Source organism: Kogia breviceps, chromosome 12, assembly GCF_026419965.1.
Source record: "Kogia breviceps isolate mKogBre1 chromosome 12, mKogBre1 haplotype 1, whole genome shotgun sequence".
Classification (NCBI taxonomy): domain Eukaryota; kingdom Metazoa; phylum Chordata; class Mammalia; order Artiodactyla; family Physeteridae; genus Kogia; species Kogia breviceps.
Window position 1 is genome coordinate 6,208,381 of NC_081321.1, and position 25,808 is coordinate 6,234,188.

A 25,808-nucleotide genomic window follows, 5' to 3' on the forward strand; every position below is an offset into this window, starting at 1 on the left:
TGCGGTTTAGGAGGGTGGGGTGGGGCGTGCAGCTGGCCTCGGGCTCCAGAACTCGCAGTGCCCTCCCTGGGTCCTGTTCTGGATCCGGCTCTGCTGGCCTCCGGCGTGAGAGCAGCAGGCCCCAGCTCTCCCCACCTGCCCTGGCCGGTGTCCTCGCGCCCCCTGCTGGAAGAGACGAAGAAGGACCCAGGAGCGCGCGGTGTGAGCGTGCGCATGCGTGCCTCCCCAGCCCATTTCAGACACCAGAGGCTTTGACTTCAGCTTGAGTAATAAACATTTATTGAGAATCTCTGGGGTGGTGGTTGTTGCTTCTGACCGCGAGGGAGGAACCAACCCTGCAGGAAATCACACACTGTCCCAACACCCCTGGCCGACACGGAGGAAAGTCGCTCCCCTGAAAAATTTGGTCAGTCTTTGTTCATCGGAGAAGAGCTGGGAGGACAGATGCAGAGGGACCATCACATGACAGTGTGGGCGGGGTAGGGCCCCCAGCTGGCTCCTCAAAAACCGGGGAAGGAAAAGATCCGCTTCCTCCCTGGGGGTGGAGTTCTCGTTCAGCAGTTCATTTCTTACCCTTGATGAGGCTGTCACTGTGGAAGTGAGACAGACGGTGGGTGACATGATTAGGCGACGCACCTGGGAGAGGCAGAGCACCTCGGGCCACTCCCTCAACTGCCCGCCTCCCTGAATGTGTGGGCAGGGGCGTGAGAAAGGTGATGTGGGGAAAAGGCAGGACCCCATACAAACAGGGATGCACCATCAACTTACCTTCCCCTGTGGACGCCAGGCCACCACGTGAATGGAACGCAGAACGACAAGAGAAAGGTACATGTGATATGACAGTCTCATGCCCCACCCAACTCGAAACCCTCCTTCGCTCTCGAGAGAAAAAGACAAGCACGCTGGAAGCCGGGAATCTCAGGCTCTGGAAACACTTGCTCCCTGGCCACTGCCATTTCTCACCCCGGCCTTCCTAGCATCCTTCCGTGCCCCAGAGCAGCTCCCGAGGAAGAACAGCCAATATCATCTTTTTCCACTTTTCACTTAACACTTCACAATTAAAAAGTGCTTTTTACATGAATAATCCCATTGGATCGCATAAAATCAATCCCGTGAGATTCAAGTTAGGAACTGTCAACCACCCACTTTACTAACTGGTTCGGAGACATGGTGTTTTCAATGGTCACACGAGTAGGCTGGTAACAGGCTCCACAGCCCCAGCGGCCCGACTCGGGGGCCCCCCTTGTTCTATGTCAACACCCCGCCTGAAGGGCGTGCCTCTCACCGGGTGAAACTTTCATCCTGTAGGTTCAGCACAAGGTTGTCAGCGGTGAGATAGATGCGATTCTGCGACGTGGCGATCTACAGGGCAGGAAGTAAGACGCATGTTTGTACCAAGCAAAAAAGACCTTGATTCCTGCCCTTGCAATTCAGCAACCACTGGTGAAACACGTGTGGGCACGAACAGGGATGTGGCGATGTGAGAGCCACGGTTTCTGCGCTCACACAAGGATCCAGGGCAGCGAGCAACTGTGATGTGTCAGGTCCACCAGGGGCATGAACAACAGGTCAGGGGCGCCCAGGGGACATCGTTTATGATGGGAGGAGGGGTGTCGGAGAAGCCAGTTTGACTAGAAATCCGAACAAGCAAGATCCTAATTCCCTCATTTCAATGTGTAGAAACACTTTCCCCCCTCAAGGCGGCCTTGAGCTCACACTCACCGTCTTGGAGATGTTCTGGGCTGCCCGAATCTTGCGCAGCTTGATGTAGCCTGGGTTCTTGCCCAGAGCTTCTCCCAGGTGAGCAGGGTGGGGTTAAGGGTTCACGCAAGGCCAGATCGCAGCTGGGGCCGTACCCGCATGCCTCCGCTCACACAGCCGTCCTCTGGGCTGTCAGAGCCAAGGTTGCGCTCACGTGGCTCTCGCCCAGCCCTACTTTGCCCCCACCTGTAGGCCTCCCCGCAGGCAGCTGCCAGTAACAGAAGGCAGCAGCACGGATGGAGGCAAGGCCAGCAGTGCTATTGATCTGCCTTACGGTGAGGAGCCAGGCCTCAGGTGCCCCACTAAGACTTCAGATCCCACCCGGCACCCCAAGCCCCAGGGGTCGGAGAGCACAGTTCGCATTCGCCTTAGTCTCATCAGCCAGCCCACGGGGCCGGATGGGGAGCAGAGCGTTCCAGGGGCTGGGCTGAGAGCTCTGCATCAGAAGGATATCATCTTGGCAGCCTCAGCCTCACCCTCGGCCTGCACGATCTTCTGCCGCTGTTCCTGCTTCGCTTTCTCCACCAAGAACTGGGCCCGCTGGGCCTCTTGCTGGGCTGTGGTGGGAGAGAATCGGGGTCACAGATGTAAGGTGTCAGGAACCCCATCCCTCCTCCTGCTTCCTCAGAAACCCTTGCCTGACTCCTCTTGCTACTCACCCACTTGTTTAGCTTCTACAGCAGCCGTGTATTCTCGGCTAAAGCTCAGCTCAGTGATGGCTACATCATCCAGTATGAGGCTGAAGTCCTTGGCCCTCTCTGTCAGCTCCCGTCGGATCAACAAGGACACCTGGGGGCCGGGGGGGAGGAGAGAGGGCCGTTGAGGGGACTGGAGGACTGAGAGGAAGGCGTGCTGTTGTGATCATCAGAACCCCAGGTCTCTGGAAAAGCGCAGAAAGCGCACTAACGCTTTCTTAGTTCCGCACTAGGCCAGTTGAGCTGGGAAGGACTTGGGTCTCGCTGACTCCTCCACGCTGTACCAGCCCCACACGCACGCCTGGACCACTTCTCTCCCACGCCGCCCGACGCTAACTGCTATCGAGCTCCAACCTCGGCTCTCCTTGTTTCCCACGGTGGCCATCTGCACAGCTTTTTGGTGGCAACGGACCTCGGGTCACTACCCTTTCCTGCCACCCAGTGCGCCGGGCCTAGGAGGGCAATGCTGACGCCACGCAGACGGGGACGGGAGCAGAGTCAGACCTGGGCCCGCTGGGTGATCAGCTGGGAGGCGTTGAACTTCGCCACCACGCTCTTGAGCACCTCGTTGACGATGGACGGCAGCACGCGCTCCTCGTAGTCCAGCCCCAGGCGCTGGTACATGCTGGGCAGCTCCGTGGCGTTGGGTCTGGACAGCACCCGTAGGGAGATGTTCACCATCTGCAGGTCTAAGAGTGAGGTCAGCAGTGGCTGGGCAAGGCCACGGGGGCCTCACCTGGCTTCTCAGCAGAGCCTCCCTCCCCAAGCGTTTTCTCCTCTGGCTTCTCTCTTGACCCAGGGCAATGCCCTGTGGTCCGGAACAGCCCCGCGAGGAGGAGAGTGACTCAGACACACCAAATGCGTCCTTGTCCACTGTCAAGTCTTCTCTACCCACAACACTCCTCCAGTAAAGCTGACCTTTCTTTGCGCTACTCTACTTCAGGCTCTGTTACACTGTACCGTAATCCTGAACTAGACTGTAAGGACTTGAGAACAAAGACGGTGTTTTGTGACTCCTTGATTTCTCAGGGCCTAGGGTTTCAGGAATGTTAAGCAACCTGCACTAAAAATCGTGCAAAACAGTACGTTACGGGTGAGCTACCTGCCTCATTGTGTATCTCTGTGTGTGTGTGTGTGTGTGTGTGTGTGTAAGGGTTGGTGTGGGGAATCTCAAAGGCACAGCTTGAGTGAATGGTGTAGGAGGAAACAGGTACACCAGTGAAGAGTGCAGCCAAGTTTCCCCAGGACAGAGCATACCAGTAGATTAATGAGTCAAAGAATTAAAAAAAAGAAAGGTTTTAAAATAAGGGTTTGATCTAGGCAGTGACTAAGACAAAGGACAAACAATGCTCTCACCGAGTTTACACTGGTGGGGAGGAACAGTTGAAAAGCGTACAAACGCACAGCGTGTCCAGAATGTACTGCTTGAATTCCCGAAGCAGGTACCTTTATTTTAGCTCGTTTGCAGAGGTGGAAACCAAGGCCCAAGAGATCTGACACTCCCGTCTTGCCTAGTCTCTGGCCAGGCTCCCTTGTTTACTACTGCGAGTGACACCCCAGTGCCCAGACCTACCTTTGGAGCCTGTGGGGGAGGAAATTTTTCGGGGTCTGGCGCGAATGTCATAGATGATGGGGTACTGGAACCAGGGGATCCTGGAGGGGAGGGAACAGGGACAGGGATTAGGAGACTATAGTTTCCCTAGTTTTATCCGGTTTTCCTTCACCACGTGTTTCTTGGCCTGCTCCTCCTCTCAATGACCACGGTCTAGAAGAAATTCTCTTCTCCCTCCGGAGAACACCAGTATGTGCTCCTGAAGATGTGGCCAGCACGCACTGTTCTGGGAGATGGGGTGAGGAGGATAAAGAGCGGCGCGGAATCCCGCTGAAGGTCCTCCCAGAGCCATAGGTGGGTCGGCGTTCAAGAGTGAAGGGTCAGCGTCAGTCCGCTCTGCCCGCCATTACCTGAAGTGAAGGCCCTCGGCCAGAATGGTGTCCTGCTGCACGCCTCCGATCCGATTAAAGAAAATGGCTCTGTGCCCTCCTTCCACTGCAGGGAGAGGGGTAGGGGTCAGCCTAGGCCGGGCTCAGAGTACGTGCCAGCCTCTGGTGGGGCGGGGCGAGGAGCTGGGTGAGCGCGGGGACCTGGCGGGGCTGGGCAGGGGTCCGGGAAGGGTCGGGCGGAGGCCGGAGGGCAGGCTGAGGTTGCTCACCGGTGAACACCGACTCGCGGACGCCGTACGCCACGGCGCCGGCCCCCAGCAGCAGCTTCAGCGCCGTGCCCATGCCCCGGGGCCCGGAGGGCAGCCGTCCCGCTAAGTCCTTCAAGTTCTGGGCCATGTTCGGTCCTGAGGCCGGCGGCACCAGTGGTCCGAAGGGGGTGCCGGCCCGCCTCTACAGCTCTCCAGTTTACGGATCGCAACCTCCACACGAGGGTCCGGGCCCCAGGTGCTCGCGGGAGAAAGGGCACCGGAAGTGCGCTCCCTTCTAAACTCTCCCCCCAGCCTACGGCGGACCCGAGCTTGAGGCACAGGAAGCACGCCTCTGGAAGTTCCCGCCCCTTTCTGGAACCCTGCCCTCCCAGAGCGGCTTCGGGAGCACCGGCAGGCAGCCGTCGCCATTTCCGAGCGCCCACTTTCAAAATGGCAGACGGAAGGAAGGTTGCCTTTGGGGCGAGCGCGAGGCCCTAGTTTAAGGACGTTACGCAATTTCCGGTCCGGTTGCAAGATGGCAGCGCCCGGTGGTGGATTCCAACCTCGAGAGCGGCGCGCCGCGGAGCAGGAAGAGGACTGGGATGCTGTGACGCCCAAGCGGCCCCGACTCGTGGCGGGAAGCAAGATCGGAGGCCGTAGGCTCATTGTGGTGCTGGAAGGGGCCAGTCTGGAGACAGTCAAGGTAGTTTCGGACTAGGGGGTGAAGAGCTAGTAGATCGATGGGATGGGACCAGGTTGGGCGAGGGTGATGGGCGCAAAGTGGATGGAGAAAGCGGAGACAGGTGAAACATACTTTTGGAGAAAGAGTGGTCTAGTCGACTGTGTCTTCCTTTAACGTGGGTCGGCAGTGCTCGTTTTCTTTGCCCTTGAATCCCATTGCAGCCGTCACATGCTTCCGATTGATTTACTAGGATTCTGTGGTAACCCTAACCCCGTCCCCAACCCCAAAGTCGTCTAAGGGGAAGGGGTTTCGTCCATCGCGTCGTCCCGCTTCATCCCAAGACAAGCTTACTAGGCAGAGGGGAAAGGTAGTTACTGTAGCTCAGTCTTCTCACCCTTTTATTTGTAAGGACTTAATGTTTTAATACGTTGAAAGGTGTCTGTCACTCTCCTTTATATTACTGTACATTTTAAAACACTGCCTGGACCAGATTAATACTTTCACATCTTTATTTTTACTTATCATTTGGCTCTTCTCCCGAACAAATCCGGCAGTGCCCTGTCTTAAACATTTATACAGTGTTCTCATTTTTTCTGATATTGTTTCTCATACTGTTTAGAACTAAACTTGTTCAGTGAGTAGGGCCAGAAGAAATAGCACTGGTTTGGAAGCCAGAACCGGATTTTAATCTCGGTTCTTACACTTATTTCAAGTGTGTGATTTTGAGAAAACAAGTTTGTCCTTAGTTTGTAAAGCGGGGGTTAATACTTTGCAGGGGGATTGTAATGAAAGTGCTTTAAAAGTAGTACGTTGCCATAGTAATCTGAGTGCAATTCATTTCCATCTTTTCTTCCTCAGCCACTATGGCACTTTATTAAGCTTGCAGTTTAGAAAACTTTTTTTTTTTTAATGACCAGCTAATCAGGTTTCCTTTAATTTTCTTCTACAATTGATATTTCTAACGTAATTATAGGTTCATATATTCATCTCTCACTTCATTGCCGCTGTCTTCCCAGGCTATTAATTCTGAGCGTCACTTAACCACTTCATTTCTTCATATCTGTGGGGATGACAGTAGTACCTATTTTACTGGGTTGTTGGAAGGATTAAAGGAGTTAATGTGTGGAAAGGGTTTAGAATAATTTGTCACTTGGAAATAGTTGTTATTATTATCCTTGATTCAGGTTACTTATTAGCAAGTTGAAAAGGTTGTGGGCAAATTAAACTTCCTAGAGCATGCTCTGGAATAAATTAGGCCAGTTGTCATTAATGGTACTCCAAGGGTGATGGACTCCATAGCTGGTTGAAATCTTCCATACTGTTAGCTTTTGTCTTCCTTGTGCTGATACCTCTTGCTTCTGCAAGCCTCACCTGGGCCTGCACTCTCCATTTATTCTTTTTCAATTTTAAAAAATTGTTTATTTTTTATTAAAGTGTAATTGTTTTACAATGTTTTGTTAGTTTCTGCTGTACAATGAAGTGAATCAGCTATATGTATGTGTATATCCCCCCCTTAAAAAATTAATTAATTAATTTGGTCGTCCTGGGTCTTAGTTGGGGCAGGCGGGCTCCTTAGTTGTGGCTCGCTGGCTCCTTAGTTGTGGCATGCGAACTTAGTGCGGCATACCTGTGGGATCTAGTTTCCTGACCAGGGATCGAACCCGGGCCCCCTGTGTTGGGAGCAGAGGGTTTTATCCACTGCACCAAAAGGGAAGTCCCTCCATTTATTCTTTGTACTCCAGCCTCACTGGCCTTCTTTAAGGCTCTTTGAAAGCACTACGTTCTCTTATACCTTAAGGTCATTGCAGATAATGTTGTTTAACTGCAAGCACCCTTTACTCAACTGTTTGCTTTATTAATTCCTACTTAATTTTTATTCATTTAACAATTATTGAGTCTATTAGGCTACTCATTCTTCAGTTATTAGGTTAAATGTTATTTTCCCATAGAAATGACTCCCTTCCTGGTGTAAATCAGGTCCTCACAATCCTTACTTTTTTTTTTTTTTTGCGGTACGTGGGCCTCTCACTGCTGTGGCCTCTCCCGTTGCAGAGCACAGGCTCCGGATGCGCAGGCTCAGCGGCCATTTCCTTCGTAATGTTTATCACAATTCGAATTAAATACTCATGTGCTTGTTTAGTTTGTCTCTTCCACTAGAAGGCTATAATGAGGACAGAGAGTAAGGTTTTAAAAATTTTTGTATCTCCAAGTGCCTATTACAGAATACACATGGTATTGGTTCTCTGATTATTCTAGTTAGTGGTTTTCAAGCTTATCAACCAGCCCACAATAAATAAATTACATTGTGAGCCAGTATGCGCACTCAACTATATGAAGCCGAAAGTTTCATAAGCCTTTACTTACCATGATTACACCTGAAGTACTCTGATGTTTTCTATTCTGTTCCAGTAAGAGAACGAAATCCTGGTTATAACTTACTAATGGGTCCAAACTAGATTCTTCTATTCAAGAGGTTCTTTTTTTTCTATAACTAAGAGTGTTCCATGGACTTAGTTCTTGGTCCTTTGTTTTACTCTCTGTGACATTCTTGTTATTTCAGTTACTCAGTTAATTTCAAAATCTATATGCCTCTTCCCCCAAACTTTTTGGAGTCATATCTCAAGATGTTGCCGGACATACAAATGTTGTGTTGATACATAAAAACGTGGCCTTTTCAAAACCTGTGTTTGTACTTACTGGCATGTTTTTAAACTTTTTATTGACCGCCCTGTAATACTCCTCAGGGCTCTGATTTGCAATTGTTTCTTTTAGCGATTGCTCACATGCCTTAAAACTGGAACCGCCCCTCTTTGTTTTACTTATGAGAATGTTCCTTGATTAAACTACCTCTTGCCTCATTAGAATTTTCACATTTCTTCCTGCTCAGATTTGCAGCTCTTTGTGCATGTTTGTTATAAGCAAACTGAGGGTAGTGACGGTGTATGTTTTGCTCAGCGTATACATAATGCTTTTGTGATAAACAAGCATTCAGTCTTGCTCATTAACCTCACTTCTGCCTGGTTCCAGAATCCCTCACTGGCTTTGCCTAATACCCATAGGTTTTAAAATTAAATCCAGTTTAGGGACTTCCCTGGTGGCGCAGTGGTTAAGAATCCACCTGCCAATGCAGGGGACATGGGTTCGAGCCCTGGTCCGGGAAGATCCCATGTGCCACGGAGCAACTAAGCCCATGCACGACGACTACTGAGCCTGCGCCCCAGAGCCCGGGAGCCACAACTACTGGAGCGCACGCGCCTAGAGCCCGTGCTCCGCAACAAGAGAAGGCACCGCAATGAGAAGCCGGCACACCGCAATGAAGAGCAGCCCCCACTCTCCGCAACTAGAGAACACCTATGCGTAGCAACGAAGACCCAGCGCAGCCAAAAATAAACAAATAAATTAAAAAAATTTCAATCCAGTTTAGATCGTGTGGAATCACAGGCTGCACTCTTCCTCCCTTTTTCCCTCCAAGACCGGTTATGGGATGGGGGTGCGGGAGGTTGTGGCCACACAGTAATCCCCTGGAGGGTTTTCAGGGCTGCACACCGTGTGTCTGATTTAGTAGATCTGGAGTAGACCTGAGAATGTGACTGTCTAACAAGTTTCCAGATGTGCCGCTTTGGGGACCATCTTTGAGAACCAGTGTTCCAGGTGAAAGCAGCTTATGTTGCTCTTGATCTTGTTCCCTGTTCTTCAGGTGGGGAAGACATACGAGCTGCTCAACTGTGACAAGCACAAGTGCACGTTGTTGAAGAACGGACGGGACCCTGGGGAAGTGAGACCAGACATAGCTCACCAGGTAACTCCAGGGAGAGAGCTCAGGCCCCCGTGCCTCTGTACCGAAGGTAAGGCAGCTGCGTGCGACTCCTCTTCAGTCTTAACCGTGCCTTGGTCTCCGCCTCCCTCAGAGTCTGCTGATGCTGATGGACAGTCCCCTGAACCGGGCTGGCTTGCTACAGGTTTATATCCACACGCAGAAGAATGTGCTGATTGAAGTGAACCCCCAGACTCGAATTCCCAGAACCTTTGACCGCTTTTGTGGCCTCATGGGTGAGAGAGAAGCCTTAGGACTTCAACTTGGCAGTAGTGATAAAGAGGCAAAACGATAGATTAAGTGTGGAGTTTTTAAGTGGGGGAGGGGCACACATGGCTGTTTCCAGAACGGGGGTCTGTGCTTTCTTCCCACGCACAGTGGGTACAGCCTGCGTGCGTTCCTGGCTGAGGACCAGGGAGGGGGCCTGTCACCACACAACCAGTGTGTGCTTGACAGCTGCTCGTTCATGACTTTTCAGTCGTGTAGACACACAGGGCATGTGGAGCTCCGCTCACCTAAGGTTTTCCTGGTTGAATTGCTGGGCGTAAGAAGCGGGCGCTCTGGCTAGCTCTGAACTCTTCTTTTCCCGCCCTAGTCCAGCTTTTACACAAACTCAGCGTTCGAGCAGCTGATGGTCCCCAGAAGCTCTTGAAGGTGAGGTGTTGACAGCCACTGGTTGGAGGTAGTGCTCTGGGAATGTGTCTGGGGCTGATTTTTTGTTTTTCTTTAGGTGATTAAGAATCCAGTGTCACATCACTTCCCAGTTGGGTGTATGAAAATCGGCACCTCTTTTTCCGCCCCGGTCGTCGGCGATGTGCGGGAGCTGGTGCCCCGCAGCGACCCCATTGTCTTCGTGGTGGGGGCCTTCGCCCACGGCAGGGTAAGGCCTGGGCTCAGCTCTTAAGATTCTTCCCGGAGCTGAAGCTCAGGACAGAATCCCAGGAGCGCTTAGCGTTTTGACGATCCTTGTCCTTAGAAGTTGGGAACAGATGAAGCTTCCATTTCCTGCCCCCAGGGTGCATCCTTTGAGGCATGCTGGCAAATGTGTCGTGGTCAGAGCCAGGGCCGTCTCCGTCCTTTGCCCACATTGGTATTAAACAGCACTGGGAAGTGGTAGTTTTCCTGCCCCAGACAAGGGCTGAACCTGTGACGGAGTGACAGAGCCGGCTGACTGACTGCTCTCTCCCCAGGTGGATGTGGAGTACACAGAGAAGATGGTGTCCATCAGCAACTACCCCCTCTCTGCTGCCCTCACCTGTGCAAAGCTCACCACAGCCTTTGAAGAAGCGTGGGGGGTCATTTGACAGAACGCCCTGCCCTGACACAGAGACTGTGGACATTACCTCCCCGCCCCGGAGCTCAGCTGACCGCCGCAAGACCCCCTTCCTGCGCCGAGACCGGGGTTTGCGTGGGTCTGGGCTATACACCTGCTATTCGTTTATCTTACAAACATTGTTCTTGCAAACCTGGTTGTCCTTTGGGGATTCCTAAGCTCAGCAGCCTCTGATGGTGTGACCTGGCGTAACCCCTCAGACCTCAGGAAGACACATGAGGTTACAGTGTTTGCAGTTTGGCCCTGGGTTTCGCATGTGGGCCTTGTGCCCTAAAGGAGGGAGCCCTCATTATTTCAGCCATGGCAGGTGTGGAGGGCTGTGTCTGAAAAGAAAGCAGCCAGGAGTGCTAGCAGTGAAAAACAACACACTGAGGTGACTTTATCCGGTACAGTCCTAGGTAGAAAAGTGGAGCAGGTGGGGCCGTGCCCCTCCCCTCCCCCCATGGGGGGGGGGCGGAGGTAGCGGCACATATACAATCATAGTAAATTGGCAGAAGAAAACCACAACAGATTCCTGGCTAGAGGGGGAGAGATAAGGCAACGTGCATGGGGGAGCCCGGAGGGGAGACAATGGGCCCCTCTACTCCCACGAGGGTCTCCCCTTTGGCCCCAGATGGAGACGTGGCCGGCAGCAGAGGCACAGCTGGGCGAGCCCCATCTTCCCGCACCCTGGCTCCTGGGTCTCTGTGCTCTGGGGCGAAGGAGTGCTGTGCAAAGGGAGGCGAGTCGTTTCTGCACCAGTCCTGCTCTGGGCCACCTGCAAGGGGAGAAGGCGGGCAGGCAGGTCGGTCTCGCCCTCCCAGTCCCGGGGTCTGCAGCCCTTCCAGCTCCCTCCGGGCGCGCCTCAGGGTAGCCAGTGCCCCGCGCTGTGGTTGCTGGCAGCCAGGCCCCGTGAGCTTCCCCCCGCCCCTCCAGCGCTACCCCCGCCCTGGTCTGTTGCTCTCTTCTGCAACCTGGTAGTTTCAGCTCAGCTGGAGGGCTCTTACCAGGGAAACAGATTATTCCATTTTCTTTAACTTCTCTTTCCTCGGCACCATTGCTTTGCGCACGTAAGGCAATGTGAATAGTAGACTCAAGAAGAAGACGTGGCCAACGAAATAGACGGCTTTATACACCTGTGGAGGGAGACAGGCCACCGCGGTAGTCGGAGGGCCTGGATTCAGCCCCACTGCCTGAGCTTCCAGCGGCTCCCTCCCCTCCTGGCAGGCAGGCCCTCGTGTACCTTCAGCCATTTGTCCCACGTGAAGAGGCAGAAGGCAGTCATGGAGTAACCCATGAAGAGCCAGTGGATGGTCTGCTGCACCAGATAGTAGAGGGGCTGCAGGACCCTGACGGAGGCCAGGCTGCTGAGGGCTGGGCTGTCTTGAATCAGGCTGGCAGCCTGTGGAGGAAGGGGAGAGGGCTCAGCATCCTACCCCTTCTCAGGCCCCTTGCATCCACCACCCTTAAGGCTTACCTGTCTTTCCACAATAACAATGAGGAATTCCATCTGAAAGCAGACCAGGTACCCAGAGTGGAGGCCGTGCCAGAGGGACAAGAATAGCAGTGAGAGGCCCTGGGATAGTTGTTTATTTCCAAGGAACTTGAGTCGTTTGAAGAAGTAACTAGAGAGAAGGGTGAGAAAGGATGAGACTCAGATCCATCCTGCCTCTGCGTTCTTGGAGCCCTTAGGGGTGCAGGGGTGGCGGCTGCTCCCACCGGGCCCCCTGGGGGAGGGGAGGCAGTGCCCTCTGATCACTTTATTTATTTATGGCTGCACTGGGTCTTCACTGTTGCTGTGCGCAGGCTTTCTCTAGTTGCAGCGAGTGGGGGCTACTCTTCGTTGCGGTGCGCGGGCTTCTCATTGCAGTGGCTTCTCTTGTTGCGGAGCACGGGCTCTAGGCGCGTGGGCTTCGGTAGTTGTGGCTCGCGAGCTCTAGAGCGCAGGCTCGCTAGTTGTGGCGCACGGGCTTAGTTGCTCTACGGCATGTGGGATCTTCCCGGACCAGGGCTGGAACCCGTGTCCCCTGCATTGGCAGGTGGATTCTTAACCACTGCGCCACCAGGGAAGCCCCTCCGATCACTTTAGGATGAAGGCAGTGAAGCTGATGAGTCATGGTTTAGACAGAAAACAGACGTAAGTCTCAGCCGGGGCCCCGCCTGGTACAACAGGTAAGGACAGACGGCCTGCCAGGCGCCTGGTGCTGAGGCTGCAGCGGTGAGCAGGGCAGGCCCTGCACCCACGCTGCTGACAGGCCCCCCCAGTCGTGGGACTGAGGAAGTGTTTGTGAACATAAGGCCAGCAGCAGAAGTGGGGTGAAAACCCAGCCCTTAACGGCCATGTATGCCTTGTTTCTGTCTTTCAAAAATGACAGGGATGGGACTTCCCTGGGGCACAGTGGTTAAGAATTCGCCTGCCAATGCAGGGCACACGGGTTCCAGCCCTGGTCTGGGAAGATCCCACATGCCGCGGAGCAACTAGGCCCGTGCGCCACAACTACTGAGCCTGCGCTCTAGAGCCCGCGAGCCACAACGACTGAGCCCACGTGTCACAGCAGCCAAAGCCTGCACGCCTAGAGCCCGTGCTCTGCAACGAGAAGCCACTGCAGTGAGAAGCCCGCGCACCGCAACGAAGAGTAGCCCCCGCTCGCAGCAACTAGAGAGAAAGCCTGCGTGCAGCAACGAAGACCCAGCGTGGCCAAAAATAAATAAATTAAAAAAAAAAAAAATGACAGGGACGGTTTGGGGGGGTTGGGTTGGGGACAAAAGTGGGTGTGGCTGGGGTATGAGAGTGACTGACGCGGGGGCCCCCTGAAGTGGGGAAAGCTGGAGGCAGTGACGCGCGACCTCCCCGGCTGGGCGCTTACCGTGCCACCCAGGCGTTGGTGTTGATGTTGAAAGAGGCGATGGTGCCCGTGAAGCGGGCGTCTGTCTCAAAGAGCCACACCTTCATGTTGGCGCAGGCGTCCCACTTGGCCCTCCCGAGCTCGTCAAAGCCGTGGAAGCCCAGCCCCGTCAGGATGCACACGCCTTCCTGAGGGAGCCACGGCGTAAGCGACCCCGCCGCTCTGCGCCGCACCCGGCCTGCAGCTCGTCTCGCTGCGGCCCCAGGCCCGCTCTCCTTACCGTGACCAGCCAACAGGCGACGTATTTGTACAGCACAACCTTGCCCCAGACCAGCATGTACGCGCAGCGGAACCAGAAGCTGCGGTTCTTGACAGGAGAGAAGGCACGAGCATTAGGGACAGCGCCAGGCCGGGAAGGGCCCCCCGTGCTCCCCGTCCTCACGCGCGTGCTGACTACCACTCTGTATCCCCCCCGACGGTCGGCCTAACAGCTTTGCCACAGGCCGAGGGGACCCAGCAGGGAGTCCCCTCGGAGAGGCCCTCCGATGGTGCTGTCCTCAACTCCTCTCCTAAAGGGCCGGGCACCTGGGACACTAGTGCTGGGGGACTCTTACACCCACGTTCGACGTCAGCTGAAGGAGACCAACCTCCCCAGCGCTGGGACGGAGCCCGAGACAACACTCCCCCTCCCTGGGTCCTGAGCTCCTCGAGCCCTGGTCTGCCTGGGCCAGAGGGGGCTCGAGCCGCCTGGCTGTAAGAGGGCGAGCTCGAGCCGCTGGGGGAAGGTCAGGGGTGCTGAAGTGCACCTGGCACAGCCCTGTGCCCGCGAAGGTCGTTCAGTGCTGGCTGATGAACGGGTCCCGGCCCGGCTGGCATTGACACCAACTCTCAGATCTAGAGCAAAACCAACACGCGTTTGTAGGTGGTGTTACCCACTTCTCGGCTATCTACGGGCTCCTGGCCTGGCCACTGTCTATCTCTGGCGCAGTCGCACTGCTGCCGCTCGGGAAGCACTCACTTCGTAGTCGTCGGTGAGGAGATAGTCTTCCGTGACGTGCTGACTGAGCAGGGTGTAGCCCACTAGGTAGACGAGGCCCAGACTCAGGCGCCTGAGAGCAGGTGCGGCGCTGGAAAGGAACAAGCGGGCTCACCACGGGCGGAGGCCCCTCCCTTCGCCCTCCGACCTTCACGAGGGAGCAGCTTCCCAGGATGAGCGCAGCCTTAGGGCTGGACGTGAGGATGGAGTGTGCAGAGCCTGCGAGTTCCGGGCTGGGGGTGGGGCAACGGGGGGGCGGGCCGGGGAATCTTGGGTGCTCGCCCTCAGGGGTCCCGTGGACCTCGAGGGCTCCCCCAGGTGCTCGGGCTACGTCGGGACCGAAAGCCTGATGCAGAGACGGGGAAGGACCGGTTTTGGATCTGCTCCCTCCTCTCCTGGCTGGATCGATGCTCCAACGCAGGCTGGCCAAGTTCTCGGGAGAGGGATTTTCCTGGTAACTTATCAATCTTCTACTGTAAGACATACTTCTCTATATATAGATTTTGATATATTTAACAGTATTTTTTACACTGGGAAAGTGGGTGTTAAAGGCAGGGACATGACTGGTTCCGGCAAAATCCTATGGCATAAAAGCGAATTCTTAATGTTTGTACTACAGGGTCGGCAGGGATGGCGGGAAGTGAGCCAAGCTGCAAAGGGCCCCCTTCCCGCACGGAGCGCCCATCACAGGCCGTGAGCCAGGCCCAGGCCAGAGAATGCAGCCGGCCGGCCTTCCGCAAGTCACTTCAGAAGTGGCTTTGTGTTGGGCCAGACACCTACGCAGACGTCCTGCCCGAAGGGGTCGTTACCTGTTTGGAATCTTGCCTGGTAGGTCAGTCAGCTGTCCCTGCACCAGCTTCATGTAGTGGTTCATTGAGAACTGGGGGCCCACCAAGAAGGCCCCATAGAAGTAGGAGAAGCCAGCCACCTCCAGCAGGGAAGGGACAGCCCGTATGGCGTATTTCTGTTGCTCAGAGGACAGGGATTTCTATGCCGAGAAGAGAACGAACAGTTCAGGACCCCAAGAGCCTGTCTGACGGCTCCCCACCCTCGTCCCCACTGATCCAGCTTCTTCAAATAGAGCCTCTCTGAGGGGATGACAGCACGGAGAAGAGTCGGGGCCTCAGGGGGTAAGGGGCGTGTGCGGGCGTAGCTCGGCCTCGGCTGGCGGCTGCCGCTCTCCGAGCGCCCTGCTGGCCCGGGTCTCTGCGCTCTGAGCAAGAGCTGGGCCCGGGCAACTAGACTGGTCGGTCCTTGATCAGTGCGGCCGGAAATGGCGATCACACGGGTGGGCACGAGGGCGCGGGGGTGACAACAGCTGTCCTCCTTCCCTCTGGTTAAACTTGCCGCCTCTACGGAGGGAGGGGTACTTACTTGATCTTTTCCTCCGTCATAGTAGTCGATGGTGAGACCTGAGTAGAGAGAGAAGGCGTGGGTGGAGAGGAGGCAGGGGACACAGGACGTGGCCAGGAGCGCATGGGGCCGGGCCCGGGGTAAGCTTACGGTCTGATGAGAGGAGCCTGGGTGTCAGAGGGGAGGGCAGGGCCCCACCACTCACCGATCAGCTTCAAGGTCAGGACACAATGTGGCATTGTCCACTTGATATCGTAGTTGCCAGTGGCTGTGTAATAGTATCCGGCAAGAAGGTAGGCCTAGGAGAGGGGCAAATATTTATTCTACCATTGCTATGATTTATTTTCTCCCTGCTCTGCAATCCAGTGTATTCCTTTCACTTTTCCTTTTCCTGGTCTAGAAGCTGAAGCTGTAAAGGGGAAGAGACGTCCTCCATGCCTACACTCAGCGGCTCATTCTGCGTGGATTTTCTGCCTTGCCTTTCACTGACTCCCCTCGTGGACGGCTGGCCTAATCTGGTCAGACTCAGAGAACCCCGACGGCACAGTCCTATGCCAAGGACTTGCCGGCGCCCCGTCCCTGTGGCGGGTGAAGCGTCGTCACTTCAGCCTCTGCAGATGGAACACCCGGGCTTCTGGAAAGCGACCCAGAGCCACACTGCCAAGTGTCGCGGGGAGAAAGGATTAGAAACTGGATCTCCCCGTCCACGGCCTCTTCTACACCGCAGTCCCCATCCTCCCCGCCCCCCACTGCTGTCAGCTGTGACCTGAGCTGCCCAGGGAAACGCGTTTACCATCTGGAAGCAAAAGGTAGTGAGGACGGCAGTGATGGTGCGGCCCATCAGCCGGAGGATGAGGAACTGAAGCCCGATACACAGCAGCGAGTGGTACAGCTGCATTCCTGGGGGCGGAGGAGAGAGCAAAGTTTGGCCTGGTGTTTTTTCTGCATTCCCACCCTTCCTGAGACTTCTAAACACAAAGAGAATATACACATAGAAAAACAACTTTGGCATTACGCGGGCCTCTCACTGCCGTGGCCTCTCCCGCTGCGGAGCACAGGCTCTGGACGCGCAGGCGCAGCGGCCACGGCTCACGGGCCCAGCCGCTCCGCGGCACGTGGGATCTTCCCGGACCGGGGCACGAACCCGTGTCCCCTGCATCGGCAGGCGGACTCTCAACCGCTGCGCCACCAGGGAAGCCCATGATTTTTCTTCTTTTTTAATAGCCTCATGTTTTGGAAGAAGGGAAGGAAATTAACTGTATAAATATAACCGACTGCCGGGGAGTTGCTGTATTTCTGAACTTTGGGCCTAAGGGATGCTCCTGAGGGGACCGCTTGGGTCTGTCGGCCAGTTCCAGCCACAGCAGAGACAAACTGGTGCTCCTCTGTTGATGGTGTCTGGTAAGGGTAACCATTCTCAACATGCTTTTACCGGGGAGAGGCATGTATGTGAAGGGAGATGTTAAGCTTGTGTCCCTGCCCATACAAACCCTCTGCTACCAAAGCACCACAACTTCCCTCTCCATCACATTCTCTCCAGGAAATTTTGTTCAGGTCTGTTCCTTCCCTGGTTCCCTGTAATCACAGTGCGGAGTTCACTCACCAAAGTTATAATAAGCAATTGAGAGGCCTGTAAAGGTGTGGAAGAGATGGGTGAGGTAGCTGTCCTTGTAGAAAAGGTAATGCCGATAAAACAAAGCCAAGGGGTAACCTGCAGGGGGAGGAAGAGCAGAAGAGGGTTACTCGTGCCTGGTGTGTCCTCCCAGGTGATCTGGCATGAAACTCAGCCCAGAGAGGAAAAATCATGCATTATATGGATGTCTACAAAGACAATAACAGCATCCCCAATTATCAAAAGATGTCCTTCTTTTTTGTGTGTGTGTGGTATGCGGGCCTCTCACCGCTGTGGCCTCTCCCTTTGCGGAGCACAGGCTCCGGACGCGCAGGCGCAGCGGCCACGGCTCACGGGCCCAGCCACTCCGCGGCACGTGGGATCCTCCCGGACCGGGGCACGAACCCGCGTCCCCTGCATAGGCAGGCGGGCTCTCGACCACCGCGCCACCAGGGAAGCCCAAGAAGTCTCACTGAAGATATTTTATATTGAGGCAATACAAACTGGGTCTGAAGACTAGGTTTCATTTTTGGCTTATTAAATATTGCTAGGAATTTTATCTTGCATTTTCCTTAAATGATACAAGGGATTCAGGGTGCTCGACTATGCCCAGAAACACCATTCTACACCTTTATGATCTATAATAATTTCATCACTAGCAGAGTATTATCAGTCAGATTATTTTTTCTTTTTCCTTTCTTTCTTTCTTTTTTTTTTTTTTTTGGCTGCCCTGCATGTGGGATCTTAGTTCCCCGACCAGGGATCGAACCCACGCCCCCTGCAGTGGAAGCGTGGAGCCCTAACCGCTGGACCACTGGGGAAGTCCCTCAGTCAGATTGTTAAGAGGATAAATATAAATTATTCCCGGCTACAAACTGGGGCTGCTGACGGCATATACAGTTGCATAGCAGTTACAGGATACATGCAGATACTCCTTACATAATGGGCAACGACCCAGTTATAAATCCATCTAGGTATACTGGGAAAATGTCTTCTCAAGCCGTGACTTAAGAGTATGGTCCCGGGGCTTGACTGACCTGCAGCGGATTTCCTGATGGGCCATGAACTGATGATGCATGGCCAAGGCTTGCTTACTGAATTAAAAAGGGCCAACAACATTGGTTATTCCTAAACTAAAATTAGCATGTTCCCTGGTTTTATTACAGACCCACATTCAGTGTTCCATCAAGAAGTCTCGCTGATGAGCTTGGCAACCTTTCTACTGCAGTAGCGCGTGTGCGAAGAGTTGGGATCCCTACTGGTTTTTGGAAGGACACTTTACCCAGTCTATCATTGCATAATCAGGGTTCTGAGTTGGTCATGGTTTACAGCTGCTGCAATTCTTACTTTTTTTTTCTTTTTTTTTGCCATGTGGCTTGCGGGAATCTTAGTTCCCTGACCAGGGATCGAACCTGTGCCCTCAGCAGTGAAAGTCTGGAGTCCTAACCACTGGACACCCTGGGAATTCCCCTTACTTTTCAATCATAAGTTGCAGTTAGTTTATCATTGGCGATATAGTTGTGAGTTTGGTTAACTCTGCAAGGCTTAGATGAATGTCATACATAAAGTGCTCGATTATTTAAGTGAATAAGTAAATGGATAATCATGTTATATATTAGCTTATGTCCTTCTAGTCTTTTTTCCCATAACTTTTTTTTTTTAACTTATGATCACAACCTGTGTACTCACGTATCCTAGTTTTTTCACACAACAGTGTATCAACCATTTATCTTCTTGGTGCCAGGATTTGCTGGTGTTCTTTTTTTAAAAAATTTATTTTATTTTTAAATTTATTTTTGGCTGTGTTGGGTCTTCATTGCTGTGCGCAGTCTTTCTCTAGTTGTGGCGAGCGGGGGCTACTCTTTGTTGCGGCGCGCGGGCTTCTCACTGCGGCGGCTTCTCTTGTTGCGGAGCACGAGCTCTAGGCGCGTGGGCTTCAGTAGTTGTGGCTCGCGGGCTCTAGAGCGCAGGCTCAGTAGTTGTGGCACACGGGCTTTGTCGCTCTGTGTCACGTGGGATCTTCCCGGACCAGGGCTTGAACCTGCGTTCCCTGCATTGGTAGGCAGATTCTTAACCACTGACCCACCAGGGAAGCCCTAGTACGTCGTTATTTTTTATGGCTGAATAATATTCTTTTGTTTGGACAGACCATACTTCATTTATTCCAATCATCAGCTGATAGACATTTGGGTTGTTTCCACTTTGGGGGTATTAAGAATAAGGCTGCTATGAACATTCCTGTACAACTTTTGGTGTGGTGTATGTTTTCAGTTCTCTTGGGTATATACTTAGGAGTGGACCTCTTGGCTCTTTTATCCTCTGACTAGCCCTTCTCGGTCAGTGGTGTAGACCAGTTTTCAAAATGTCCCATGTGTTGTGGACCAATACTTTTGTAAAATACAAAGTCATGGGCTTGGATGATGCGGTGCTATGGAATGGCTACGAAAGTTCCTACATGTTTACTTTTCACTCATTGTGCTTGCTTTGAGCTTTGCCTTGGCCAAGGGTGGCGACGCAATTCAAGAGATCGCGCCAACCTCTCTTTCTTTGTCTCTTTCACCCAAGGCTTTTCTCTGGCTTCTAAATACAGCTGACCTCCAGGAGTCAGCCCTGGTCCTCTGCTATTCTTGCTATACTGTCCTCTGGAAACTCCATCCACTCTCATGTAACTTAATGTGATCTTTATGCCAAAGACATCTTTAATGTCCACATCTTTAATCCTGACTTCTCAAGTTTCAGTTCCACATTTCCTACTTCCTGGCTGGGCATTTTCAGTTTGATATCACACACCATCTCAAACTCTGTGTGACCACAACACGGACTTTCCCCCAATCAGTCTTCTCTTGGCTTCTTCTTTTGTTTGTTAATGGTGTTACCCTTCTCCAGGCCACACAACTACATTCAGAGGCTTGAAGTTGTCTTTGCCTCTTCCCTCTCCTTGGTTCCCTATACCTAGCCACCAAATCCTGTTGATTCCTCCTTTCCAGTGTTTCTCACCACCGTCACAACACCTTCCTTTCCTGTGCTACATCTGCAGGGAAGACCCTCAGGCACTCCCCCTTCAACTCTGGCCGTGACCTCATCTCTGCCTGCAGCCTCATCCTCCAACAATCCTCCACCAGAGGGCTCTTCCGGTAGCCCCTGCTCAGAAAACATCAACCACTCCAGCTGACTACTCAACACAGTACCAGTTCCCAAGCCGAAGATTCAAGGTCTATCTTCTAAACTACATTTCCGGTTAAAGCCTCTCTCTCCCTGCTCCAGCTGACTGATATGCTAGTTTTTGCTCAAATATATCTTGTGTCTTTCATCTCTAGACCTTCGCTTGTGCCAATGCCTTTGGGTGGGACACCTTCTCCAACCACTCCTCGACCCAACAGAGTGCTACCCATTCTCGGAAACCCAGTTCAAGTGTCTCCTCCTTTAAGGCTACCGCAGCCCATGATGAACTCATGGCCCTGTGCGTTATGGACTCATGCCTTAAATGCATGGCACTTAGGGCAAAGACTCTCATTTGGCAAATCATTATATACAACAAATCGCCATTCCATACATTCTTGTTTTATATTAAAATTAACACATGTTCACCACCTCTTTTCCTAAAGTCCTCCTAGACCTTTGGGTCTCCCATAGCATACTATCCTCTGTACTCCATTTTCTGATTGGCTGACCAACAGTAATGGACACTTAACAGCCACTGATGTTGAGCGTCAGTTTCCTCACCTGCAAAATGGGGACAGTACCTGCCTCAATGAGTTGCTGTAAGGACTAAAGGAGATAATGCATATAAAGTAGTTGGCACAGCCTAAACTATTGTAAGTGGTCACAAAAATTACACACACACACACACACACACACACACACACACACACACACACACTCTCACAGAAAGTTACAGGGAGTTTGCAAAGCAGGCCTTAACTGAGAAATTCTGGTGAAAGTGGGTATCAGGGCTTCTGAATCTAATCTCCATTCCATGTGACAAATGACTAAGGGATTTCCTTCCCATCTTCATTTCAAAAGAAGAGTCATAGCATATTTATTTTATAAGGATACTGATTATGGTTTGCCAAGAGCATTTTTTCTGAAATGCCACGTACTATTAAATTAAGGCACTGTATGGTTAGAAGAACACGAACTCTGGAGTGGAGACAGATCTCAGTTTGAATCCTGGTTCTGCTACTTACTAGCTGCTCCCTCAGGCTGGTTGATGAGTTAAACCCCACCCTCCCCTGCAACCAGTCGGTCAGCAAACTGTCTGTTCTACCTTCAAAGTGAACCCGGAATTTGATCACTTCTTCCCCTGGTCCAGGTCAACGCCATCTCTAGCCTGTACCATTTAAAATTTTTTTTAGGGGGCTTCCCTGGTGGCGCAGTGGTTGAGAATCCGCCTGCCAATGCAGGGGACACGTGTTCGTGCCCCGGTCCGGGAAGATCCCACATGCCGTGCAGCGGCTGGGCCCGTGAGCCATGGCAACTGAGCCTGCGCTCCGCAACGGGAGAGGCCACAACAGTGAGAGGCCCGCATACCGCAAAAATAAATAAATAAATAAAATTTTTTTAATAGTATTTTCTGAAAGTTTTATTTATTTATTTCTGGCTGCGTTGGGTCTTCATTGATGCACGCGGGATTTCTCTAGTTGCGGCCAGCGGGGGCTGCTCTTCGTTGCAGTGCGCGGGCTTCTCATTGCGGTGGCTTCTCTTGTTGCGGAGCACGGGCTCTAGGCGCGCGGGCTTCAGTAGTTGTGGCACGCGGGCCCTAGAGCACAGGCTCAGTAGTTGTGGTGCACGGGCTTAGCTGCTCCGCAGTATGGGGGACCTTCCTGGACCAGGGCTCGAACCCGTGTCCCCTGCATCGGCAGACGGATTCTTAACCACTGCGCCACCAGGGAAGTCCCTCTGGCCTGTACTATTACAGTCGCCTCCTGACTAATCTCCCCATAGGCCTTCAGTCTCACTCAGCAAAAGCCGAAGTCCAACCAGAACCCACCAGACTGATCTGTTCATCCGTCCCCCACCTTCCTCTGACTCATCTCTTACTCTCAGCTGCCCTTCCTGGAATGCCAGGCAGGTGCAACCTTAGAGCCTTCACATTAACAGGTTCCTTGCCTGGGATGCTCTTTCACAGATAAGCTCGAGTCCCTCCAGCCCTTCAGATTTTTAGTAAAATGTCACCTTATCAGTGAGGCCTTCATTGTATCTAAAATTGCACACACTCACCCCACCCTCTATGCCACCAACACACACTTCCTGTTCTTCTTTCTTACTTCATTTTTCTATTTCCTCTCAACACTTTTTACGCTTTCACATACTATGTATTCTACTTATTTATCAGTCTTAGAAGGCAAGGATTTTTGTCTCTTTTTTTCCCCTGCTGTACCACAAGTGCCTTGTACAAAAAAGGTCTTTTCCTGGTACAGAAACGGTCTTTTCCTGGTACAACAAAGGTCTCAAAAATATTTGTTGAATGGAGGAAAGAATAAAAGAATGAACAAATACTATATTCTAGGCAGTCAATAAAATATTTATAGAGCATCCATTATGCAGTCAGCAATGCATTAGGCAAAAAGAGAATATGGTAGAGTGTAAGAGATGCTTTTAGACTCTTAAGGAGCTTTTTAGAGAGAAAAGAAAATCAAGCAACGATGTTCGATAAGTGCTAATTGCATGGAATAGCCAATGTTGTAGAGGTTAGAGGAGAGGTCAATAATGAACACAGCAGTTAGGGTGAAAAGAGAAGAAATAAGGAAGGGGCAGGAGAATTAGGTACTAAAGACATGGAGGCAAGAAACAGCACGGAACAGTCACTTCACAAGACCCGGTTGACCACAAGAAGGGACAGGAAGGTTTGGAAAACCAGGCAGAGTCTGAAATTGATATAATAGGGAAAAAATCAAGAGGAATGACTGGAATGGGGGATATGATGAAAAGGGATAAATTAAAGGTGGCTAAGTCCCTACAATGGTCTTCAAACTTTTTTGATGGAATAGCCCCTGAAAGAATTCTGAAAAATTTTACATGCCTTCTCACATCTGTAAGTTGCCATCTAACATTTATAAGTTTTTTTTGGCTTTTAATTAATTTTTATTAGAGTACAGTTGCTTTACAATGTTGTGTTAGTTTCTACTGTACAGCAAAGTGAATCAGCGACACATATACATATACCCCCTCTTATTTGGATTTCCTTCCCATTTAGGTCACCACAGAGCATTGAGTAGAGTTCCCTGTGCTCTACAGTAAGTTCTCATTAGTTGTCTATTTTATACATGGTATCAATAGTGTATACGTGTCAATCCCAATCTCCCAATTCCTCCCACCCCCCAACCTTCCCCCTTGGTATCTGTACGTTTGTTCTCTGCATCTGTTGTCTGTAAGTTTAAACAACAGCAAATGATGTGTTTTAAAAAATGTATATTGAAGATGTGCTTTAAGTACACATGGAAAATGTCTGCCTTGTGATCTAAACGGCAAACCAATAAGCTTGATCACTTTCCGTCGAAAGAGGTCTAACCTCATTTTCTAATTCAAATAAACAAGTTAATATGTCTCCCTCATGACAGCCACCTTGCTTCTGAATCCTCCTTCTAAGATGCAACGATAAGGCAGAGGGTTGTCATGCGTTTGTCGCCTGGATAAAATAAGGGGCTGCTCCTCTCTGCTTCACTTTCGTGGCTCCTGTGAAATGTTTCCCTGGGGTACCCCTTACCCCCGGGCCTTTCTCCTTTTTTTTTTTTTTTTGCCATGCCGTGCGGTATGCAGAACTTCCCCGACCAGAGATCGAACCCACATCCCCTGCAGTGGAAGCACAGAGTCTAAACCGCTGGACCACTGGGGAAGTCTCCTTTCTTTCTTTTTTTTTTTTTTTTTGCGGTACGCGGGCCTCTCACTGTTGTGGCCTCTCCTGTCGCGGAGCACAGGCTCCGGACGCGCAGGCCTAGTGGCCATGGCTCACGGGCTTAGTTGCTCCGCGGCATGTGGGATCTTCCCGGACCGGGGCACGAACCCGTGTCTCCTGCATCGGCAGGCGGACTCTCAACCACTGCGCCACCAGGGAAGCCCATGTCTCCTTTCTAAAGGCTGGTGAAGAGTGACCGTAAGAGAACTTTCAGAGCAGACACTGTCTCAAGCATGTCAATTTTAGAAAAGAATACACATGGAAGCTGAAAATCGGAAAGTGGATGCCCTCATCTGTGCCCACGTATCCCCTGGGAAGTCTTCCTGGACCCCTGGGGTACATGGACCCCAACGGGAAGACCACTGGCCTCGAGGTTCCATGTCAGAAGGTGGTGCCACTGACAGAGACACACGGATCGGAGGAGACAGCTGGCTCTGCTGGCAACAACTGAAGCCAGATAAACTCTCACAGTGAGAGGCCGCACAGGGAGGGCTGAGTCCTGGAAAATGCCTGCACTTAAGCGAGCACAAGCAAAAGAAACGGAGATAAAGCAGAGAACAAGAGGTCAATGAGGACAGTACCCATGTGAGGCAGGAAGATGATTTCTGCGGTAGGAAAGGAGTTTAAAAACATCGAATGTGCCCGAAGTCTAAGGAGGGTGAGGAAGACGTTCACAACGAGGTCGTTAGTCACCGTGAAACAGGGCAGCACGAGGGACACGGGGGCCGGGACCTGGGGGCCAGCGAAGCAGCGGGCGCTGGACCGAGAGGAAATGCAGGCTGGACGTGGAGGCCAGGCAGGAGGCAGTACAAGACTCTGGCCAGAGAGCGTGGCCACTGAGTGAAGGGAAGCATTTCTAAGGCAGAGAAGTTCTATCCATATGTGCTTTTGTTGTTGTTTTTTTGTTTTTGGTGGGGGAGGGATGCCTCTGGATTCTTTCTGTTTGTGTATGCTTGGGAGATGGCATGCTGTTTTGTTTTTTAAAATTAATTAATTAATTAATTAATTAATTAATTTTTGGCTGCGTTGGGTCTTCGTTGCTGCGCATGGGCTTTCTCTAGTTGCGGCGAGCGGGGGCTGCTCTTCGTTGCAGTGCACGGGCTTCTCATTGCGGTGGCTTCTCTCGTTGCGGAGCACGGGCTCTAGGCGCACGGGCTTCAGTAGTTGTGGCACACGGGCTCAGTAGTTGTGGCTGGCGGGCTCTAGAGCGCAGGCTCAGTAGTTGGGGCGCACGGGCTTCGTTGCTACGCGCCATGTGGGATCTTCCCGGACCAGGGCTCGAACCCCCGTCCCCTGCATTGGCAGGCGGATTCTTAACCACTGCGCCACCAGGGACGTCCCCATATGTATTGTACGGAAGAAGAAAAGCAGTATAGTGGGTGAGGACAGTATCTGTGGGAGAGCAGCAAGCGTTTACCACCGAAGGAGGGAAAAGCCCTGGCTCCTCCCCTGAGACTGGAGGGCGAGGCGAGAAGACGGGCCGAGAAACGGGGGAGGCGGGTGGGCAAGTTCAGGAAAAGAGCCTTCCTCTCCTCGGTGAGATGGGTGATGAGGGCTGTCCCTCGGGAAGAACGGCCGTGTAGGAGGAGCTGGATGGGACCAGGGGCTGAAGG

General features: G+C 52.4%; 3 protein-coding genes, 1 long non-coding RNA gene and 1 other non-coding gene across 7 annotated transcripts in view; 2 read left to right on the forward strand and 3 right to left on the reverse strand.

Moving 5' to 3' along the window:
• Window positions 1–256: 256 nt before the first annotated feature.
• On the reverse strand, window positions 257–5,100 carry PHB2 (prohibitin 2). Its single transcript, XM_059082621.2, has 9 exons — window positions 4,667–5,100; window positions 4,419–4,503; window positions 4,030–4,109; window positions 2,961–3,145; window positions 2,421–2,550; window positions 2,215–2,318; window positions 1,723–1,800; window positions 1,279–1,362; window positions 257–590 (listed from the first exon to the last, which is right to left on the reverse strand). The coding sequence occupies exons 1-8, from the start codon at window positions 4,791–4,793 to the stop codon at window positions 1,282–1,284; spliced, it is 870 nt and encodes a 289-aa protein (XP_058938604.1). The 5' UTR covers window positions 4,794–5,100; the 3' UTR covers window positions 257–590; window positions 1,279–1,281.
• LOC131767539 (small nucleolar RNA U89) lies at window positions 1,892–2,146 on the reverse strand. Its single transcript, XR_009338745.1, has one exon. It is a non-coding gene; the product is annotated as a small nucleolar RNA U89 (small nucleolar RNA).
• EMG1 (EMG1 N1-specific pseudouridine methyltransferase) lies at window positions 4,194–10,606 on the forward strand. Its single transcript, XM_059082606.2, has 6 exons — window positions 4,194–5,348; window positions 9,025–9,126; window positions 9,236–9,377; window positions 9,737–9,795; window positions 9,872–10,021; window positions 10,332–10,606. Exons 1-6 carry the CDS (start codon window positions 5,181–5,183, stop codon window positions 10,443–10,445), a joined length of 735 nt encoding a protein of 244 aa, XP_058938589.1. The 5' UTR covers window positions 4,194–5,180; the 3' UTR covers window positions 10,446–10,606.
• Window positions 10,607–10,828: 222 nt separating this feature from the next.
• Window positions 10,829–25,808, reverse strand: part of LPCAT3 (lysophosphatidylcholine acyltransferase 3) — a 32,460-nt gene continuing 17,480 nt past the window's right edge. For all 3 annotated transcript variants that reach the window (XM_059082564.2, XM_067008680.1, XM_067008681.1), the window contains 12 exons: window positions 17,292–17,399; window positions 16,482–16,588; window positions 15,894–15,987; window positions 15,710–15,747; window positions 15,145–15,323; window positions 14,318–14,426; window positions 13,580–13,666; window positions 13,321–13,487; window positions 11,931–12,078; window positions 11,697–11,855; window positions 11,461–11,589; window positions 10,829–11,231 (listed from right to left, as the gene is read on the reverse strand). In XM_059082564.2, the coding sequence (XP_058938547.1) occupies window positions 11,473–11,589; window positions 11,697–11,855; window positions 11,931–12,078; window positions 13,321–13,487; window positions 13,580–13,666; window positions 14,318–14,426; window positions 15,145–15,323; window positions 15,710–15,747; window positions 15,894–15,987; window positions 16,482–16,588; window positions 17,292–17,399 (1,313 nt within the window). In that variant the 3' untranslated portion in view covers window positions 10,829–11,231; window positions 11,461–11,472. The remainder of the gene's footprint in view (window positions 11,232–11,460; window positions 11,590–11,696; window positions 11,856–11,930; window positions 12,079–13,320; window positions 13,488–13,579; window positions 13,667–14,317; window positions 14,427–15,144; window positions 15,324–15,709; window positions 15,748–15,893; window positions 15,988–16,481; window positions 16,589–17,291; window positions 17,400–25,808) is intronic.
• LOC136792242 (uncharacterized) lies at window positions 13,717–17,541 on the forward strand. The gene is made up of 3 exons (XR_010835747.1): window positions 13,717–14,789; window positions 14,955–15,163; window positions 16,089–17,541. It is a non-coding gene; the product is annotated as an uncharacterized lncRNA (long non-coding RNA).

Excerpts from the sequence above, each read along its gene's own strand:
- PHB2 (XM_059082621.2), bottom strand. The coding sequence starts at position 4,793 with ATGGCCCAGAACTTGAAGGACTTAGCGGGACGGCTGCCCTCCGGGCCC. Across the intron at positions 4,110-4,418 it reads GCCGAGGGCCTTCACTTCAG|GATCCCCTGGTTCCAGTACC; the intron begins GTAATGGCGGGC and ends CCTCCCCTCCAG. Across the intron at positions 1,363-1,722 it reads CCCAGAACATCTCCAAGACG|ATCGCCACGTCGCAGAATCG; the intron begins GTGAGTGTGAGC and ends CCTGCCCTGTAG.
- EMG1 (XM_059082606.2), top strand. The coding sequence starts at position 5,181 with ATGGCAGCGCCCGGTGGTGGATTCCAACCTCGAGAGCGGCGCGCCGCG. Across the intron at positions 5,349-9,024 it reads CCAGTCTGGAGACAGTCAAG|GTGGGGAAGACATACGAGCT; the intron begins GTAGTTTCGGAC and ends CCTGTTCTTCAG. Across the intron at positions 9,796-9,871 it reads GTCCCCAGAAGCTCTTGAAG|GTGATTAAGAATCCAGTGTC; the intron begins GTGAGGTGTTGA and ends GTTTTTCTTTAG.